Below are 20,501 nucleotides of genomic sequence, written 5' to 3'. Positions count from 1 at the left end.
TTAAAAAAAAAAAATAATTTTAAATCCTCTTAAAATTTGAAATTTTATTAAAAATTTCTCAAACATCAAAAATTTTATCTATTAAAAAAATTTTTTCAACTCAAACCTTCAACAAAAAATAATCTTTAAACCTCACATTTTATTTAATTCAAAAAAAAAACCATCAGGATAGCAGCAGCAAACACTCAAGCCATGAATTGAAGTGAAGCGAGGGAAATAAAATGCAATTTTAATGCATTCGTAATGCGAAGGAATAATAATAAGGAAAAACATTCGCTCTCCGAACTGGAGGTAGACATGCAAGTTTATCAGTTATTACTCGCACTCGTTGATGAAATAAAATAAAATAAAATAAAACGAAAAAAAAAACGTAAAGTTAATATTCTCGAGACTATTTTTGAATTTAAATTGGAAATATACTGAAAATAATCACGCGGTACAAAATTCACAAGGCTGTCTCGCGAATTTCTGAACTTTGGCGCAAAAGAATTTGCATCACCCTATTTCTGATTAAATTTTTATTCATTTAATTTCACATGGCAGAAAACACTCTAGCTAAATAGTTTTTGCCCTGTGTGTGAGGAGAAGAAGAAGTGTAATCATATTTTGTATAGTTTTCAAAAACACATGCAAATAAAAAATGCACTCCAACCTGCATGTCGTCTCTGTGACGTTGTTATAAAATACCAAACTAACTAGAAAAGTGCGCCGTGCTGAAATTCACCTTTTGCTCGGTGTTTGCACATGAAATAAATGTAGATACAGCAAAATAAATAAACAATTTTATATTTCACTTCATTTCATTTCATTTTATAATATTATTATTTCACAATTCGCATGCAACTCTCTTCTCAAAAAACAGAAAATTTATTTTTTTTTTTTTCGAAACAATATTAACAAATTCAAAACACGCGGTTAGCAGCGAATTACTTGCACGAATCATATTATTGAATTTTAATATTATTAAATATTGTTATTATATTATTTTGCTGCTCTATGACGACGACGACAACGACAAAAATCGACGACGACGAAGAGTCGACTAAAAAAAAATTGAAAAAAAAAAATGTTCAATTTATTTATTGCCTTTTTGCAATAAAATAATATAATGGTACGAGTGTGGCCGTTATGAGAATAAAATTGCAATTTGCAATTCGTGTGACAAATTTGTAAATTATTTAAATCCAAATGTTGTTTATGTGTGTTGTTTATTTGTAATTCTGTCACCGTATTTTTTTTTTATTTTTTTTTTAATTCAAAGTAAGTCACTTGTCTAGGATGAACTTGGATTGATGGAATGTCAATCACTATTTTTGGTGAAAATTTATCGTTTTCAACCGCAATAATTTTTTTTTTTTATTTTTTTTTTTCAACTTTTACCCTTGAAATAAAAAAAATAAGTTAAAAAAAATAACTCGCGTAAAAAAAAAATTTTTTTTTTCATTCTCGTAGATTTTTTTTTTTTTTTTTTGTACAATATGATGTCATTATCAGACATTTCTGGATTTGACAGGCGTTTAATGATATATACGGACGGCGTTCGTTGTAAAAGTTTGTTTTGTATTTTTTTTTTTTTTTTTTGCTTCAAGGGAGAATTTATATTTTTTCCGTTTTTGGCTTGTAAGTATTTAATAAAAAAATAAATAAAATAAAATAAAATTTTTTAAATGATTTTTAAATGAAAAAAATAATTAAACTTGTATTTTTTTTCTTGCTGCTTTAATAATAATAATAATAATTTGTTACAAAAATTCTATAAACGAAGCGATTCATAAACGGTTGGGCGGCTTTTTCTTTTGAATTGCAACTCTTTCTGCATTAAATTGATTTTTTTTTCATTTTTTTATATCGTACCTCATACGGATCGAGGTCCCTTTTATGAATCAATTCGAAATTATTCATTTATTTATTTTATATATTTTTTTTTTCTTATCATATCATATTATATCGACAGAAAAGTTATCATCATTAAAGCAAGCGAGACCGCCATCCATTCAATGAATTTCATAAAAATATATGAGAATTTTTTTTTCATCATATTTCTTTGTTTCTCCTCAAAAAGTGCAGCATTTATTGTTTACTCGTTGTTCCATGTAATAAATAAATAATATAAATTGTATGAAAAATACAACATAAGCAATGACTTGTCATTTCATGACATTTATTTGTATCATGATGTTATGTTTATATTTTTTTTTCCTCTCTTGAAGTATGAGAAAAATGACAACAAGAAAAAAAAATAAAATCGAATTCTAAATACGAAAAAAAAAATATTTTAATTGTATTTTGATATTTTAATTTAAATGCAAAACATTTGAATATTTTAATCAATCCAATTAAATATGTGTACTAATGGTAATAATTATTCGTTTGTGGATGGATGGCGCGATGTAATAAATATTAAAGTATATGCGGAAAATCGTGCGTTTGTAAAAGTTAGACCTCCCTCTGTGCCCATCATCGCATGCATGCTCAATGAAATGGTAATTGGTCTGGTTAAATTAGAGTTTCTCTATCGGAACTGTTTTTTTTTTTAACATTAAACACATATTTAAAGAAAAAAAAATTAAAATTAAACAGACAGAAATTTCTCCGTGTGGAGCAATTAACGTGTTTTTAAAAAATTTCATGCGTCGGATTTCGAAAAAAATTCATCCGACGGAGCTTGGAAGACTTTTTTGTAACATTTTACGTCGAAATAACTCTCGAAATGAGCAAAAAATATTTTTTGGTTGTATAAAGCGCATACTCCAGCGTTACATGTGTGCCTTTCATATACAAAAAAATAAATTGTAAGGGGAATTGTTCATTTCATGCGTTTCCATAGTTACCCGTACTTGCCAAGTATAACAGTTTCTTACTTTTATAGCTTTCTCTTTCCATTTCATAGAGTTTAATAGATTTTGCATCTCTTTTTGTTTGTACGTACGTACGTTATGAAGTATCATACGCCTATAGATACACATGTGTGACGTACGACAAAGCATGACAGACATACAGACACATTTCGAGAAGTAGTTATCAATATAAATGGTTTGTTTTTGTAGTTATTTTTCAGTTTTATTGTTCAAACAGCTGGTTTCTACAACTCAATGGTATTTTTTCTGTACATATACGTGTATGTCGTATACACGTAGCTGTACAGAAAAAGTACACAGAGGAAAAAAAAGCAGAGCGATATTTATCATCTCTGTCTTTATGGGGTACATGTATTATTTTTATTAGGTCTCTTTCTTACGTATGATTTTTTTCCATACACGTATAGGCTATATGTGTATATAGAGGTACGGGCTGTACGTGTAAGAAGACATACATCTATAAATGTATGACATATAGCAATTGCATTCTATTCTGATTGGATTTTATTTCGTATTTATCATGTATGATGATGACGATGATGTTGACGACGACGACGCGCTTGAAAAGATGATGCCCTTTGGAATGTTTCTATGGATGCTGCATGTACATATATGTACATAAGTGCATGAATGTCAAAATGTACAAAAAAAAATCTTATTCTTTTTCTCCAATCCAATTGAGGCTGGATATATACGTTTTGCTTTTGCACAAAAAAAGCTTTTGTTGCAATTTTAATGATTCAACTAATTAATCTTATTTTTCGATAACTTTCATTAAATTAGAAAAACTTTTTTTTTAAATCATAAAAAAATTAAAGCGACAGTTTTGGGTCAACTTTGTCACAAGGCTTTAAAAATGTGTGTTTTTGGCACATCAATCGGATCATTTTTCATTTGACAGCGCAACAACCCATCAAGTATCAACAAGGATGTTGATGTTTTTAAAGCAAAAAAATAATAACAATATATATTAGCACTAATAATTCATTGTCGACGTCACTTTTATGTGTCTGTTCCTTCCCTATATTCCGTACAGAATGCTCAAAAAAAAAATGAAAATAAATAAAAATAACACATCCAGAGGACACACAACACAAAGAGGGGTGCGGTGTCATCCTCATCACCGGCGCGGCGTTGCGACGACGTAAATATAAACAAGGAAGCGCGCGGTGAATGTACTTTTTAGTGCGTGTAGCAATAATAATAATCATCATCATGTCTAGCACCACTTTAGAATAAAATAACTATGATAATAATACATCAAAAAATGAGAGTGACGCAAAATTTGATAAATTGATAAATTTTATGCTGAATCACTACTGGGTACCTCGGCACATGAAAAATCGACCGACGGAGCCAGCTACAAGCTGTTTGTGTGTCAACAACTTTAATCCCTTTAATTTTCCATCATCAACAAATTTTCATGATCATTGGCAAAATTTTGGCTCACAAATTAAAGGTGAATTAAATCTGAGTTTTATCGATTTTTTCAAAAAAATTTCTGCTGAAAAGTAAATCAGGTTTTTTTAATTTTTTTTTTTTTTTTGCGAAAAAAAATATTTTTTTTATTAATGATCAATCTGTCCAATGCAAATGGATGTCCCGTCGGCATGTGCTCAATATCACCTTGTGATACAATTTTTTTTGTGTATTTTTTTAAATAATTTTTTTTCAGTGCATTATGAGGACGTCGCGCGACAGAGCTAATTTATTCTCATGTCATGCTGATTTTTTTAACTGGAGAATTTTTCTACCTACGAGATTTTTTTTTTTTTTCATTTAAAAAATTCGTTTAAAAATTTTTTGATGAAAAAAAAATATCTCATTACTTTTTTTCAGTAATTTATATAAATAATTTTTTTTTTCGTTGCATATCTTCGAAGTATCGATTTTTTCATCAATTTCTGCCTTTAGCTTTTGCCCCATACTGAAAGGAATTTGAGTTAATCCAAAACGAAGCAGAGCCAACAGGTTTTGTTTCATCTCTTTACTCTCCGCGTTTTTTTTTTCATTTATTTTTTTAAATAAATATATTTCTGCTCATGTTTAATATTGCTTTAATAATAACAACAACAACAATAATAATAATAATATACTTTATAATCGTAATAATAATAAGATTTTTTTTATTTAGGACTTTTTTTTTGTATCTCTGCTTACTTTGCGATGCCATGCCAGAGAGATAAAGTTGCACACACAATAATAACCATGTAATTTATATACCTTCAAAACAGGCGCAGACATATCGTTATAGTTTTGTTGTGTTTATTCATATGTTTTGCTCGCTTTCGCTCTCTTTCTCTCCCTCTGCCTTCCTCCAGCGAACATTAAAACAAAATAATAAATAAGCAGAAAAAAAACATTGTATGCACACACTTTTTGCTGATCACATAAGTACAATAAATGTCCAGTAGTTGAGGAAAAAAGCACAGAAAAAAATCGAAACGGATAAAAACAGAAGAATAACAACCAGAAAAATGACAGTCTTGTCTTTAATATCATATTAATAATAATGATGATGGTCGAGAAGTTTTTTTCCGTTTTTTTTTGCTTTTTTTTCTTACAAAGCCGCATTTATAAATTTATCTTATTATTATTATCTGGCTTTATTCCTTTTTCAAATTAAAAATTGTGATACTATTTAGTTCATTTAAGATGAAAATTTATCATTAGCTACATTGTTTGATCTACTATAGCGGCTAAATAGTCATTAAACCCATTATTGGCATTGATATTATTTTCTGCCAATCTCGATGCAAACAACTTATATGGTAGCCTTTTTTGTGTCATCTCTCATATCATATCATGAGAAAATAACTTGATGGTATTCAAATAAATATGTAACAGCATTTAATTTACTCGCGGGGAGCAGAATATGGCTTTCACCGGGTAATTTTATGGTATGATAAAGTGATTTAAAGCTGAACCGCGAGACGTGCAAATATTTTTAGTCGCGAAAATGGTAAGATATGAAGATAATTGTTGTCGTTGGATTATGGTAATGCAAAAAAATAAGTAATTGAAGATGGACTTACCTGGACTACCTAAGAACACAGAAGAGTAAATTCGCCTAGATTGTTCGACTGCCCGCGGATCAGGGGGCGAACTCCAGTCTCTCCGACACCATCGACCTGAAAATATTTAAGAAAAAATTTTATTAGTTGATTTGTTTTAAAATTTCATTTTATTTAAAGTTCAAAAAATTTCGCATTTCATCTTAACGAATTTTTATTAATTTATTTTTTAAAAAAATTTTGAGGTTAGAATAATTTATTTTAAAAAAATTCAACATTTTACGTGAGTCAATTAGAATAAAAGTTAAAATTTACCAAAATGTGTTAGAAAAAATTAAAAAATATTTAAAACTTTGAAAATTTTAAACAAAAAAGTCAATTCAAATTTTGACGGTTAAAAATTTGAAAATCGCCATTTCGCTAATTCATATCACATTTTTTTTCATAATGAAAAAATGAAAAAAAAAATGAACAAAAGTTGTCAAAATCTAATGAAATTCTCAAATCAATTCAAAAAATTTCAAGTAAATTTTAAAATAATTTTTTTTTTAATATTAATTTGAAAATAATTTAAAAATTTATTTTTTAAATAAAAAAATAAAAAAAAAATTATTAAATAAAATAATTAAAAATATAATTAAAAAAAAAATCTTAAATGTATTAAGTTATTTAAAAAAAAATTTAAATTAATTTTTTTAAGATTTCTTAAAATAAAAAATTAAAACATATTTCCAAATTGTTCCAACCTAACATTTAAAAATGTAAATATTTTTATGGCTTTTATTGCCTTGTTAATAACAATAATCATAATTTTGCCTTCGAGCAGAGCTAATTTGCACAGAAATTTCAATAATGAGGACCTCCTGTGGCTCCAAAGCCAATATAAACTCAACGCGAGATTTATTAAAAATTTTCAAAAGACAAAGACCGATTTCAACTTTTTTCATTTCTTAAAGGTACTCAAAAAAAAAGATGAAAATCATGTCATTCATATTAAATATGTTATTTGCAATAAAAATTCATAAAAAAATAAATATAATGCCTCCCAATTACTTTCTTGCGCGCTTCTCATTCCTCCTCCGCTCACAAAGGTAACGAATACCCTTGATAACCATCAAATCATTTCCATCACATGTGCGCGCTCATATCATAAAAATATGCGAAAAAAAACGAAGAAGTGTATCATTTTGGAATTTTCCTCGTCTATTTTTTTATTCATGATGCCCCGCACTCTCTTGTGTTGTGTTGTCAAAACCATATTATTATTGTTATTGTTACTGTTATTACTTCGTGCGTACGCAAAAAAAAAACAAATTTTCGGTGTCGACGAAGTTGAACTCAGGAAAAAAAATATAATATGGAAGAAAATAAAGAAAAAGGGATGACACACAAAAATTATATTTATTACACCCAGACCAACTTTTTGTACGACGTCGGAATTTGTTTCACTTTTGGAAGTGTAACGCGTCTCTCGTAGTAATAAAAGATGATAATAAAAAAAATTCAAGGCTGCAAATAAATCAAAACCAAAAAATATTTTTTTTATCTGAGAATTTTCTTCCGCTTCGTGAGAGACAACTAATAAATTTTATTGCACTTTATTAGGCACACAACACAGAAGCGTGACCCATACATGCAACGGTAATCATTAACACGTGAAGGTATCAATCAAAAAAAAAATATTTTGAATTAACAAGAAATATTTTTTATGGTATATTTTTGCTACCAATAATTTATTTTATAAGAAAATTAAATATAAAATTTTTATCAAATTTAATAAAATTATTTTAATAAAAAATAAAAATAATTTAAATTAAAATTAATTAATATTTGTATTAAATTTAATTTAATTTTATTTTTATTACAAATTTAATTATTTAATATTTTTTATTTAAATCAATTGATTCATTTATTTAAAAAAAATTTATCAATTTTATATAAAAATAAAAAAAATTATATTAAAAATATTTTCTTCATTTGAAATATTTTTTAAAAAATAATTTGAAAAAAAAATAAATTAAAGTAAATTATTTAAAAAAAATAATAAATAATTTTAAATAATCATTTTTAATAAAAATAAAATAATATTGACTAAAAAAATTAAAATTAAAATATTCTATGAAAAAATAAAAATTTTATAAGAGAAAATCCATAAAAAAAAATTTATAAAATCAATAAAAAAAAAAATTAATAAAATTAAAATAAAATTAATAAAATTTTAATTAATTAAATTAATAATTTTTTAAAAAATTTTAATTATTCATATTTTAAATTAATTTTTACAATTTTTTTAATATTTTCAGACCATCTTTAGACCCGAAATTGCGATAAAAACAATTTAGCACATGAAAAATGCACTCGAAAAAAAATTGTGGAATGTCGTCGTTGTCGATAAAAATGACGCAGATGATGCCCATGTTGTTGTGATGAATTCAAGAATACATATATCATCGCGCGCATACGTCTTTTTGCACGCCACACATGTATGTGGGAGGTACGCGGGGAGTTACCTGTCATGTCCAATAATATTTTGCTCAAAGTGCCATACGAGACGTCGTTACAAACAAACAAGTTACATTCCTTGTACAATTTTTTCGCATGCACGTCGCGTAAATTATAATTACTACTATTGTTTCGTCTTGCGAGCATTCATCGCTGTGTTTGTACAATCGCAATAAATAAAAATGGCTTTTTTTCCATCGCCTTTTTTTTTTTGAATATTTTAAAAATATCGATTTTCGTCGTTATAATTTTCCACAAAACGAGCCGATTTTCATGACCTAATCAAGGGACCATGCATCCATTCGACGTGTACGGCGGGTATGGCGGCGCACTGATAAAAATCAATTTTACAAAACATTAAATCAGTGATTTATGACGGTCACGTGCTCTACGGACATTGAGATGCTTACAAACACAAACTCAACATTTGTGATTTGCGATGACGCCGAAAATGATGTGTTTGTCGTTGTTCCCGGTGCTCTCGATGAAAACAAAAATATACATGTGTGTGGAAAATGTACAGCGGAGACGAGATTGTCACAACTCCATTAAATGTTCCACTTATAAATATAGGCATTAATGGAAAATTGTCATCAATTTTTTTCTTTCGGGAGTGTTTTTTTGATGGGGTCGTTGTTGTTGTTAGTCGTCTCCGTGGTGAGTGATTTTTTTTTATTTTTTTTTTTTGGAAAAGTTAATGTTTTTTTTTGGTTTGAATTTTTTCATATATTTGATTTATTCATATTTTTTTTATTTAAAATAGAAATTTAAAGTTAAAAAAAACAAAAAAAAAATAAAAATCTTAATTTTAGTTTTACAATAATTTTAATAAAATATGGAGAGCAACTTTTAATTATTTTTTTTTAATTATTAAATTAAATCATTTATTATTATTTTTTAATATTCATTTAAATTTTTTGGCTCAATTTTTTTTAATTTAATTTCTTTATTTTATTTTTTAATTTTTACTCGAAAATATTTTTTTAAAAAATTCAAAATTTTAATTAACTTAAGACTTTAATTTTTTTTCGTTTTTTTTTTTAAATTTTAAACTTTCATTTCAAAAAAAAAAATAAAAATAAACAAATTTGTGAAAAAAATTCAAAAACAAAAAATATTAACTTATTTATAATAATTTTTTAAATTTTTTTATTTTTATAAATTTTATTGTATATTTTAAATTAATAATTTTAAATATTTTTTTCAATTCAAAACATTACAAAAAAAAAAATTATAAAAATAAATTAAAAAATTATTTAAAATTAAATTAAATTTATTTTATGAGTAAAATATATTTGTCTATTAATTTTTTTTTCTATTAAAAGTTTTAATATTTTTTTTTTTATTAAATATTAATAAATATTTTTTTTAATTAACAGAAATTTTTTTGAATAAAAATTACTTTTTAATATTTTTTAAAATTTTTTAAAATAAATTACATAAAAATTTCTTTTAAAAATTCCCATAAAATCGGCAATTTTGTTTGAAATTAACAAAAATAAAAATAAACACCCATTTTACAAACGAATATGACGTGAAAATGGCGGCATTTATATTCAAAAAACAAAAAAAGAACACAAACAAAACAAAAAACAGAAAAGAATAGACACTTATTTTTATAAGGCAATTAACATTCGTTTAGTAATAAAAATAATATTAACGACAATTTTGTGATTATTTTTTTTTTGTCTTCGTAAATGGCTTTTAATTTTTCATTTCCGATCATTTTTGTCAGAGTTTCAATTTTATTCCAATTTTGACGAGCACTGATGCATGCGAATTTTTTTCGTATTTTTTGCATGAAGAAATTTGTTGAAGCATAAAATACGAAAAATTTGTTCAAGGAAATCGAGACGATGTCAACGAAGGATTGGCCCAGGTATGTAGTTATCGTTTTACTTGATGAAATTTATCGTTTTATAACAACAATCATTTATTAATATCAAGTCAAACAAAACACTTTATATTATTTAAACTTTTACACGTCGCTCGTTGTCGTACGAAAACAATAAAATGGCAGTATAAAAAAAATTTTTCTGCCCGACAGAGAAAAGAGATATGATGACGTTGATGATCATCATATGTGTCAAAACTTTATTTTATTGTCTGTTATTATTATTATGTCTTCGTGATGATGTTCAATTAATCTTTTATATACTATTTGTTTTGATTTTGTCAAAACATTTTGTGTTTGTCCGTTTCGAGTATTAAGCTTCGAGAGAGCGTTATTGAGTGGTAATTTGCATGTGTGTACTTGACTTAATTGGTCGTCGTATCGTTTCATTTCGCTTTTGGAAGAGAAAATAAATGCTTTTAAAGCGACTAAACGAACGAACGAGCAGAAAAAAAAATTTTAATCAAATTATATTACACTTTTTTTTAGCTCGCTTGCAACTAATGGAAGCTTCAGGAAAATGGCTGACAATAGGGTGACTCAAAAAATTTCACAAAAAAATAATTTTACTTAACTTTTCAAGCAAAAAAAAATTTTTTCCTCATAAAATTGAAAAAAATTTTTAAAAAATATTTTTCTTTAAAAAAAATTTAAAAAAATTTAAAAAAAATATTTTTCTTAAAAAAAATTGAAAAAAAATAAAAAAATGGTCTCCATCCATTGCAACAATTTCTCATAACAGCAACATTTCCTGCAAACTGCAAGAAAACAAAAAAAGCAAAAAAAAAAATCGGGTGTATCCGCGCATGAGTAATACATAAAATATTACCATCTATGAGAAAACTTTCTTCCAAGTCTCATACACAAAAAGGCATAAAATAAAAAAGTGCATGCAATGCCGCCATAAGACGTCACCTTTCTTTCCTCATCCTCGTCAACTTTGCTTATTGTAGCAAAAAAAAAAAATAAAAATTATAAAAAGATTGACGAAAAATTTATTTCTTCATTACGAGATCTTTGAACTGCAGGTCAGGCACGACCAATTATGACAAATTTAAACGTGAGAAAAATGTCTTTTTTTTTATAATTTACTTTTGATTGCTCTTTCGTGAAAATAAAGAATGATTGATCTAAACTTAAAAAGCAGGAAGTTTCTCAAAAAAAAAAAAATTAAAAAAAAAATCCATCAGACTTTAAAACATTTCCTGAGAAACAAACAAACTTTTAGTTTTAGTTACATTTTGCTCTTATTCAATTATTGTTATCTTTTTGTACACAGCGAGGAGCAAAAAGGAAGCAAAACAACAAAAAAATATCTCCGAGAGAGAGAAAAACAAGAAGACGAAGAAAATTTTATATAACATTTTGTGTACATTGCTTTTACACGAAACGGAAATTCCGTAGCAAAACTTTTCGTTTTATATTTTAAATTAATTGAAAAATACTTTTAATATTTTCTCTCTTTCTATGTAGCACAGACATCCATTTGTTTTTTTTTTAGATACAAACTTTCCACGAACACACACAGCAGAGGGATAAAATGGGATGGAGAAAAATTTTCCACAATGGCAAATAAATGGCAACGATATGAATAAAATGTTCTAAATTCCATTTCATCATATAATTGTCTCTCATCTCGCTTGCCGCTGCTACAAAACTGAGCAAATGAAACAAACAAACACCAGCTGTAAGCAAATGAGAAAGAATGGAAACTTTTTTCCGTACATATTAAAAAAAATACGGAAAAGAATTTGAATTAGAGACTGCTTGACTGCTCGTGCCATGCCCTGAAAATCGCTGTCATTTTTGCCTTAGAAAATTGTGTCCCAAAAATAGCATTGGCAAAATGGCAAAAATATTTCTTGTTTTTCCTCGTCATGTAGTCATATACATATATGAAATGTATGTTTATGTGAAATTGTGGATGAAAGGACATAAATCAAATAAGTAGGTGGAAAAGTGTTTTTGTCCGCTTTTTCAACTGAGAGTGGTTTGTTTTATTTTTTTGAAAAAAAAAAATTTTTTTTTTTTCATATTTTTTGAATTCCTTTGTGTTTGTCATACACAGCTTTTTATTTTGTTCGTTTGTTGTTTGTTTGTGTGCCATGTCACATTCAAAACAACAAACGAATGAAAAAAATTAAAACAATAAAAAACGGAAGGCGGTTTTCATTCAGTTTTCAGTGCATTTTGTGTTTGGAATTCAAAAACAAGAGAATTTGTGGCGAACAGAAATTTAGGTCAGTTTTAAAGTTTTCATGAAATAAGAAACATGGCGGTATTAGGATCTTTGATGATCTGTAGATCTTATGAATAGATCGTAACAGATCAAAATCTATTTTAATTTAAATTAATTTTTGATCTGTTACGATCTTTCTATAAGATCTTCAGATCAATTCATAAACGATCAACTGATCTGATCTTATATTGATCCGTTGATCGGTTATGAATTGATCTGAAGATCTTATGAGGAAAATAATAAGATCTGATCTTTAGTTAAGATATTCAGATCCTTTTAGATCAACAAATTTTTCATATCTAAACTAATTAGTAAAAATTTGTTTGAAAAATTTTTTGATTTAAAATGATCTGAAGTTTGACACAAAATATCAGATCGATCTAAAATGATCTTTAGTTTTGAGTTTTAGATCGTTTCAGATCGCATACTTTTTTCTAGTTTATAAAATTTATTTTTGAAGCGATTTAAAGATGAAAACAAAAGATCTGAACTTCACGAAATTTTTTCTGGATCTTCAGATCGTTTTAGATCAACAAATTTTTCAAACTGATCCGTTCAGATCTGAGAATTTTATTGATCTAAAACGATCTGAAGATCATATCTAATAAACATATTGAGGTTCAGATCTTTTGTTTTCATCTTTAAATGAATCAATTTTATAAATTTGAAAATGATCTAAAACGATCTAAAGATCGAAACAAACTTAAATTTTAGATCGATCTGATCTTTTGAACTCTTTAAACCAACCCCTGTCACCAAAACTCAAGCTTATCAATGTTTCTCTTTAAACGCCATGATTTGACAAATTGCATATGGAAATGATATCGACGAAAGTCATCCATTTTGTCGTCGTATCTGTTTTCTTTTTCTAAACATTTCCTTATTTCTCTTTTTATATTTTCGTACATTTATGCCTACAAGGCATTTTCCGTATGAATCGTCGTCGTCGTCGTCGCACGAACAAAAGAAAACCTTAAATATTGTCTGATATCTGTCATGCACATTTCGAACGGTTTTTGTTTCGTCGTCGTTTTGTTGTTGTTGTTATATATTATATTACTCACCAGACAGACACAACAAAATATTTATGTACACAGGGATAACAATAACTTGCAGGTTATAAGGCGCATATTGTCAGGTGACATGCAAGCTAAGCAAAAGGAAATTCATGGCGTACAATGACATCTCGGTGCCGTATATGGAAGGAAGCAACAATACCATTTTATCAGCAGGAATCTATTTTATGGATTGTCGTCATCGTTTTATACATTTTTTTAGAATATAAAAAAAAAATTTCACTCACACAGCGAAAATACACCCATTATCCTTGAAATCTGATTATGACAGGTCGTATTTTTTTCTGTGTGCTTCCCTTTTGTTCCGTTTGCCTCATTTTTCCTGCATCTCACAACACAACAACGATTTATTGCTTCAAGGGAGCAGAAATTTAGGTTGCTTCCGTAAACATGTCTTTAAATAATTTTTATATATTTTTTTTTTTTTTTTTTTGAGAAGAAAATTGTCAAAAAAAATCGATAAATGCCAGAACGTCGCTCATTTCCATTAAAATAATAGTTTCGAAATGTAACGAACGATGCAATTTAGGTCGTTAACCTTGACAATCATCAGCCATTCATTCTAAATTGGTCGTAAAAGCAATAAATTCGCTCCCTTCTGCTGCCAGTATCTATTTTTGTGTGTCATTCCCGTCTCCCGTTCTCGTAATTTGATTAAAATCGCGCGCGCACCAAAAACTTTTTGTTCGTTATCGAAAAAGTCTCGAACAAAAACCTAATTGATTTAGATTCGATTTTTAGATTAAATTGATGCACCTGAGCCCAAAGTACTCGAAAAATTCATTAAAACACGAGCCTGTTGCTCCTTCTTCGTTCCAGCCTAAAAATAAATAAATGGCTATTTTTGGCTGAAAAATTTTCCAAAACGACGGATGAAAATTTTGCGCGATGTTTTAAATGGATGGTGTTACTCCCGCACACTTGCTTCGTGTATTCGCACACACAAAACAGCCATTATTATTGTTATAGTACATTATTTTTGTCTATCTCGCCCGCTTTTTCCTCTTGTTTTTGTAGTATCTCTCGTACGTAGCTGCCTGTGCGGTGCGCGTTCCATGCATGAATGGATAAATAAATGGCTTTTATGGCCGTGAAAGTAAGGAAATTTCTGTCAAAATTCTGTGCCATGCTACAACAACAACGGTAGTACTTGTGATGATAAATTAGAGGTGAATGATTTTCGAAAAAAAAAATTTCATTCATGTGTTTCGGTAAATGTAAACAACGCACACACACACACAGGACAATGTACTCTCGTCGCAGACATTAAAGCATCGTTTAAAGCTAAATTATTATTAAATTTTCAAGTCCAAAGTCATTAATATGGATTTTCTGTCCGGAACAAGTTCTTCTTTTCTGAAAATGCGTCGGAGCATTAAGTGAAGAAAAATTTACTACAAGGAAAAATATTGGACAAACTGTCAAAAGCAGTTACGAATCACATGTAATTTTTCTTATTTTTTTTTTTTCGTTGTCTTTTAGTCGTCTCGTCGCACTATGAGCTGAAATTTAGTCTCCAAATATTTTTTTAAATTTAATAATTTTTTTTAAATTTATTTTATTATTTTTTTTTTATTTTAATTTTTGATTTTTTAAATTTATTTTTTTTTTATTTTTATTTTTATTTATTTTTATTTTTATTTTTTTTTTTTTTTTTAATTTTTTTTTTTTATTCAAAAATAAATTTTTAATTTTTTTTTTTTAAAAAAATTCATTAAATTAAAAAATTTTTTTTTTAATTTGATAATTTATTTAAATTTTAATTCAAATTTAATTTTTTAATTTATTTTTATTTATTTTTAATTTATTTTTTTTAAATTTAATTTAAAATTTTTCTTGAAATTTTATACAATTTTATTTTTCAATTTAAATTTATATAAAAATTATTATATTTTTTATATACACATCATTTTTTTTTTTTTAATAATTTATTTTATTATTTTATAATTTTAAATTAAAAATTAATTAATTTATTTATTTCATTAAAATTTTATTTATTTATTTATTAAATTTATTTAAAAATTTTTTTTATTTTTTTATTAAAAAAAATCTATTAAAAATATCTTTGGTTTGAAAAATATACGAAATAAAATATCAATTTAATTTTTTAAAAAAATATTTTAAACGCACAGTGGTCTAAAAATTAAGAAAAATTGAAAAAAAAATAAAAGAGAAAATCAAAAATTTAGGTTTAAATATTGATTTTTTTTCACATTTAATATTTTTTAAAATTTTTCTTTTAATTTTTAAAGTAAATATAGCGCTTAAAATATTTTTTATAACTTTAAAAAAATTTTCTATTGATAATTTTAGGACTCAAAATTTAAGCCCATTGTGCAAATCTTCAGCAGCCATACTTTTGTGACTTTAAAGACTTTTCCTTTTAAAGCATGAGAGACGGAAATTTCATTAAATTGACGGATCACTCGAATTGCCTAATTTAGCTTGAACAACCCTCCGCATAGCATAATCCATTATCCCCATCAACTACTTCATATATGGGCAAAAATTGTTAGAAAATTGTAATAAGACAGTCTAAATATGAGGAAATTATTTTCATCTGCTACTATGTTTTTTCCGTTTCCATACAAAATTTCGTTCGTACACAAAATGTGTCCTTATTTCTCAATTCCAAGCGTATTTTCGTAGACGTTCCCTATAAAATTATTTTTTTCTTCTGTAAGAATTCTGTATACGAGGATATGGCAACGTGGATAAAACGATATTCCCCCCATTATAATAATAAAATGTCTGTAGTACTCTCGTTGCGAAAGAGGAGTCTGAGCAGTAGTAACAGAAAAACCTAAATGGATCATGCATGTCTGCATGAGAATTCAATTCCTCGCGTATACATGAGCGTAGGTACATGACACGTGTATACGACAAACATAATAAAAAGGGTGGCTTTGTGCGATTGGTTTTTACATAGCGCAGACTCTCAGTATCACGAATCCTAATGCTTGAGATGATTTCTTTTTTTTTTCTTTCTTCTTCTGTTTTTCTTCTTCTCGAAAATGTTGCTGCTGCTGAAAAAAAGCTGACTGGATCGAATTTTCTCCGATATTTTTTTGAAGAAAGCTCGTTTGTTTCAATAAACAATTTATTTATCAAAAATCTTAATTATTTTATGGGCCTTTATGCCTGATTTTATCACTCCTTCTGTGTGTGTGCTGTGGACATCTTTTATGACCCATAAAAGCCGTTCATTTTATGTGTTATGTTTGCCAGACACTTGTGCGGAGAGGAGGAAATGAAATGTGTCAGACATGGTTTTCGAATGAAAGGTAATTCAATCATTTTCAGCAAGACAAAAGGCATGACAGCTCTCAGACAAAAGGAGACGAAAAACAATAAAATTTCCATTTTTCAAGGAGATTTTGTTGAGGCAGGATACGGCTTGAGGTAGAGGATAGGTAAGAAGTTACTTAAAACCTTTAAAAGTAATAATAATAACATAAAAGTAATTCATTTTCACTTGTTTTGTGTTATCTGTCTTTTTCCGTTTTTCTTTCTCTTACTCTCTGTATTCTGTATGGAGCTATACGAAATAGAGACTAAGGGTACTGAAAAAATTGATTTTTCATGAGCTCATAAGATTTTTAGTTCAAAAATATGAGAAAAAAGTCTTTGTTCAAAGTTCATGAATAATTTGGACCCCTTAAAGACCCCTGAGGTCTAAAATGATTTCATTAAATAACAAAAAGTTGCTTAACAATTTGAAAGCTTACTTCAAGAGCTTTTAAATGAGCTTTTTCCCGCCAAATTTGGTCTAATATATCACGAGTTATAGCCATTTAAAGATTTTAGGACCTCATAGGGGTCTCAGATTTATGTTTAAATTTTTAATGAAATCCTACAAAATTATTAAAGTTTTTTCTAAAGCTTTTCAATGATTTTTTATTAAAATTTTGTTTCATTAATTCTAAGTTAGGATAACAAATAAATATTAGGACCCTATAAGGGTCTTAAATCGAAAATTGACTTTAACATCGTTCTCATAAGAGATAGAAACTTCGTGTAAAATATTTTTTCTCATATTTTTGAACGACGAATCCAAAAATCAATGTCAAATTCAAACAAAATAAATTTTTTGTCATCCCTAATGGAAATGTACACGAAGATGAAAACAAAGCCACAGACTGAAAATTTTACTACCAATAAAATGAGGATAAGAAATCTTTATGACGTCATAACTTTTGACTATTTGTTTGCTTTTCGCAACAACAACAACGACAGGGATGATGATGTCTTTTGTATACAAATGAGATACTTTTTGTCTGTTGTCTCTTATCTGCCGGCTCAAAAATAATTGTTTTCAATGGCTTTACCCTAATTAAGTGCTGTGTAAAACAAAAACGTCGTCTCGGTGCTCCGGATCTCACCCCAACTCTACGGAGTTTCTGAGGTCTGTGCTCGACACTCGACGATGATAAAAAAGATCATTTTTTGCCCTAAAGGTAACTGTTTTCTAAATTGTATTCATTTTCAGACGCACACTCACACGAGCATTAAAAGGTAGAGATTTTATCATGTTTATAGTTTGAGGGGATCCAGATAGATAGATGGAGAGAGAGAGAGAAAGGCTGAGAAGACATAAACATTTAGAGTCATCGCTTTAAAGCATTTTACTACTTTGATAACAATTGCTTTGATGATGATGATGGTGACATCTAAAAGGATGCCATAAAATTATCCTTAATGTGTTTGATATTGCTTCTTGTTCCGTGCGAGCTTCTATGAGTCGGGTATATGTGCAAGTTTATGACTCTCGCCAATTTAATTTGATGTCGTCGTCATCGTCTGCGGTTCTCGCAAAACTTGCAATGTCATTTCTTTTCCTGCCTGCCACAAAACAACAGCGGCGGTCGGCAGTTTAATTGTTTTTAAGAGGGATGTTAATTTTATTGGTTTTTTCGTGCTGTCTCATCGTTGCTGGCAAGTCGTCGTCGTCGATGGGTGACGAAATGTTTGCAAGACGCGGAGATAAGATGCGATAAGTGGCAATAAACAAGGAACAAATAATTAAAAATCGACGAGGAGCAACTTTGTCGGAGTTCTAATCTAATGAGAGATATTCTTTCATTTAACAAAATTTTCTTTGTGGTTCAAAAATTGATGAAATTAGGACCTTGTTTGAGGTCTTAAGTTATAGAGGGACATTATTAAGGCTAAAAATGAAAAACATTGTTCCATTTTAGCCTTAATTTTATCTCTAAAGGTTCTAAATCAATACTTATGAGGTTCATTTAATACTTAAAGAGGTTAAATTAGTAACTTTTGGTATTAATTTAACCTCTTTAAGTCTTAAAATGAACTCATTAGTATTGATTCAGTACCTTGAGTTGTAAAATTTGTCCCTTTTAAGCCTAATTTAACATCTTGAGAATTAATTTTAACTCCCTTAGATGTTAAATTAGGCTTAAAATCGACAAATTTAAAAACATAACCTCAAAGTTCAAATTTCATCAATTTCCGAACCACAGTGAAAACTATTGACGACAAAGAACGAAGAGGGAAACAATCTATTTTATAGCACAAATGAGGAAAATAAATATCATTATCGTCATGGCTATGAAACTTTTTTTTCCTCTTGTCTTCAATGCCCAACCTTTAAAATTACTCCATTAAAATGCACTTTCTTCGTTATTTGTTATCGCCAAGGCATAAATAAGGGACCATCATTGCACCTTCAATACTGATAAATTTCCACTTGTAAAGTGCACACGGTAATTGAATTGCTTCAAGTCCATTACATTTTTTCGGTTGATTGTCGGTTCGGCTCAATAAATTTGCCAAGAATGAAAAAAATTGTAGTACAATAATTGCGCCGCCAACAACGCCAACGTTAGATAAATGCTGCAAGCTGCGTTTTTGTTGTCTGTCGTTCATTTATTTATATTTTATTAAAATATTTTAATAAAAAAGCATTCAAGACAACAACGAAAAAAAATCTCGCATGAACGAAACGCCTTCTGTCAATTTATTGAAATATAAGATAATTTATGACGCCGCTTGCCGATTAATTTAGAAAATGAATTATTGCGCGACCACGTGGGTAAAATTGAGCGCGCTCGATTGCGTCTTTTCAATTAACAGTAAATCGTCTCGCTTACCGAATAAAATTTCGCAAAAGAAAATCCTAATCCCGTATTTCTAACATGTCTTGAATAACATAAATATGATATTAACTCACATGTTGCCAAAAAAAAAAAGTAATCGCTTATTCAAGTCCTTGCGTCTTTATCATATATTTTCCCTCTCTCTCGGCTTTTCTCAGAAATTTCCTACACACGTAAGCCTTTTATTGAATTGGAATATTATGTTTTGACAGTTTTCTTTTGTATTATTTATTTCATTTTTTTTTTTCGCAAGTAGACAAGCAAGTCGTAGGCAACACATGTTTCAAATAATAATAACATTTCGAAGGGATTTTCTTGTGAGAGATGAAAATGTATTTATTTGTAATGGTCAATCACCGGAGAACGACGACGACAACGATGTCGAGGTCATGCTGAGTAGCAACTAATTTGGGGATTAGTAATGACATGTGAAAATATTTATTTTTCTCTGTATTATTTTTTTTTCAAGGGTTGTTAAGAGATTTTAAGATCTAAACAGATCTCAACTGATCTTTAATTTTTTTCTAAATTTCTTAAGAATTAATATAAAAAATTTATGAAAAGTCGCTTTATATATTACTTTTCAAAATTTTCATACGAAATTTAATTCAAAATGGCGCCAAAAATTGTTTGAAAGATCGCGATCTTAAGATCAGATCTTTAGATCTTTGAAGATCAAAATTTTCTTCAACTGATCTGATCTAAAAACCTATCAGATCATTTTAAGAAACTTTATAGATCTAAAACGATCTGAAGATCTGATCTTAAGATCGCGATCTATAAAAAAAAGCTTTGGCGC

General features: G+C 27.9%; 1 protein-coding gene across 1 annotated transcript in view; it reads right to left on the bottom strand.

Moving 5' to 3' along the window:
* LOC134835157 (homeobox protein homothorax-like) overlaps nucleotides 1-8,389 on the bottom strand; it is a 98,479-nt gene extending 90,090 nt beyond the window's left edge. Inside the window, exons 1-2 of the mRNA XM_063850027.1 lie at nucleotides 8,383-8,389; nucleotides 5,894-5,989 (exon numbers count right to left, since the gene is read on the bottom strand). Of these exons, the coding sequence (XP_063706097.1) occupies nucleotides 5,894-5,989; nucleotides 8,383-8,389 (103 nt within the window). The remainder of the gene's footprint in view (nucleotides 1-5,893; nucleotides 5,990-8,382) is intronic.
* Between the last annotated feature and the right edge of the window lie 12,112 nt (nucleotides 8,390-20,501).

This window comes from Culicoides brevitarsis, chromosome 3 (genome assembly GCF_036172545.1).
Source record: "Culicoides brevitarsis isolate CSIRO-B50_1 chromosome 3, AGI_CSIRO_Cbre_v1, whole genome shotgun sequence".
In the NCBI taxonomy this organism is placed as follows: Eukaryota; Metazoa; Arthropoda; class Insecta; order Diptera; family Ceratopogonidae; genus Culicoides; species Culicoides brevitarsis.
This window is presented reverse-complemented; position numbering and strand designations above follow the sequence as displayed.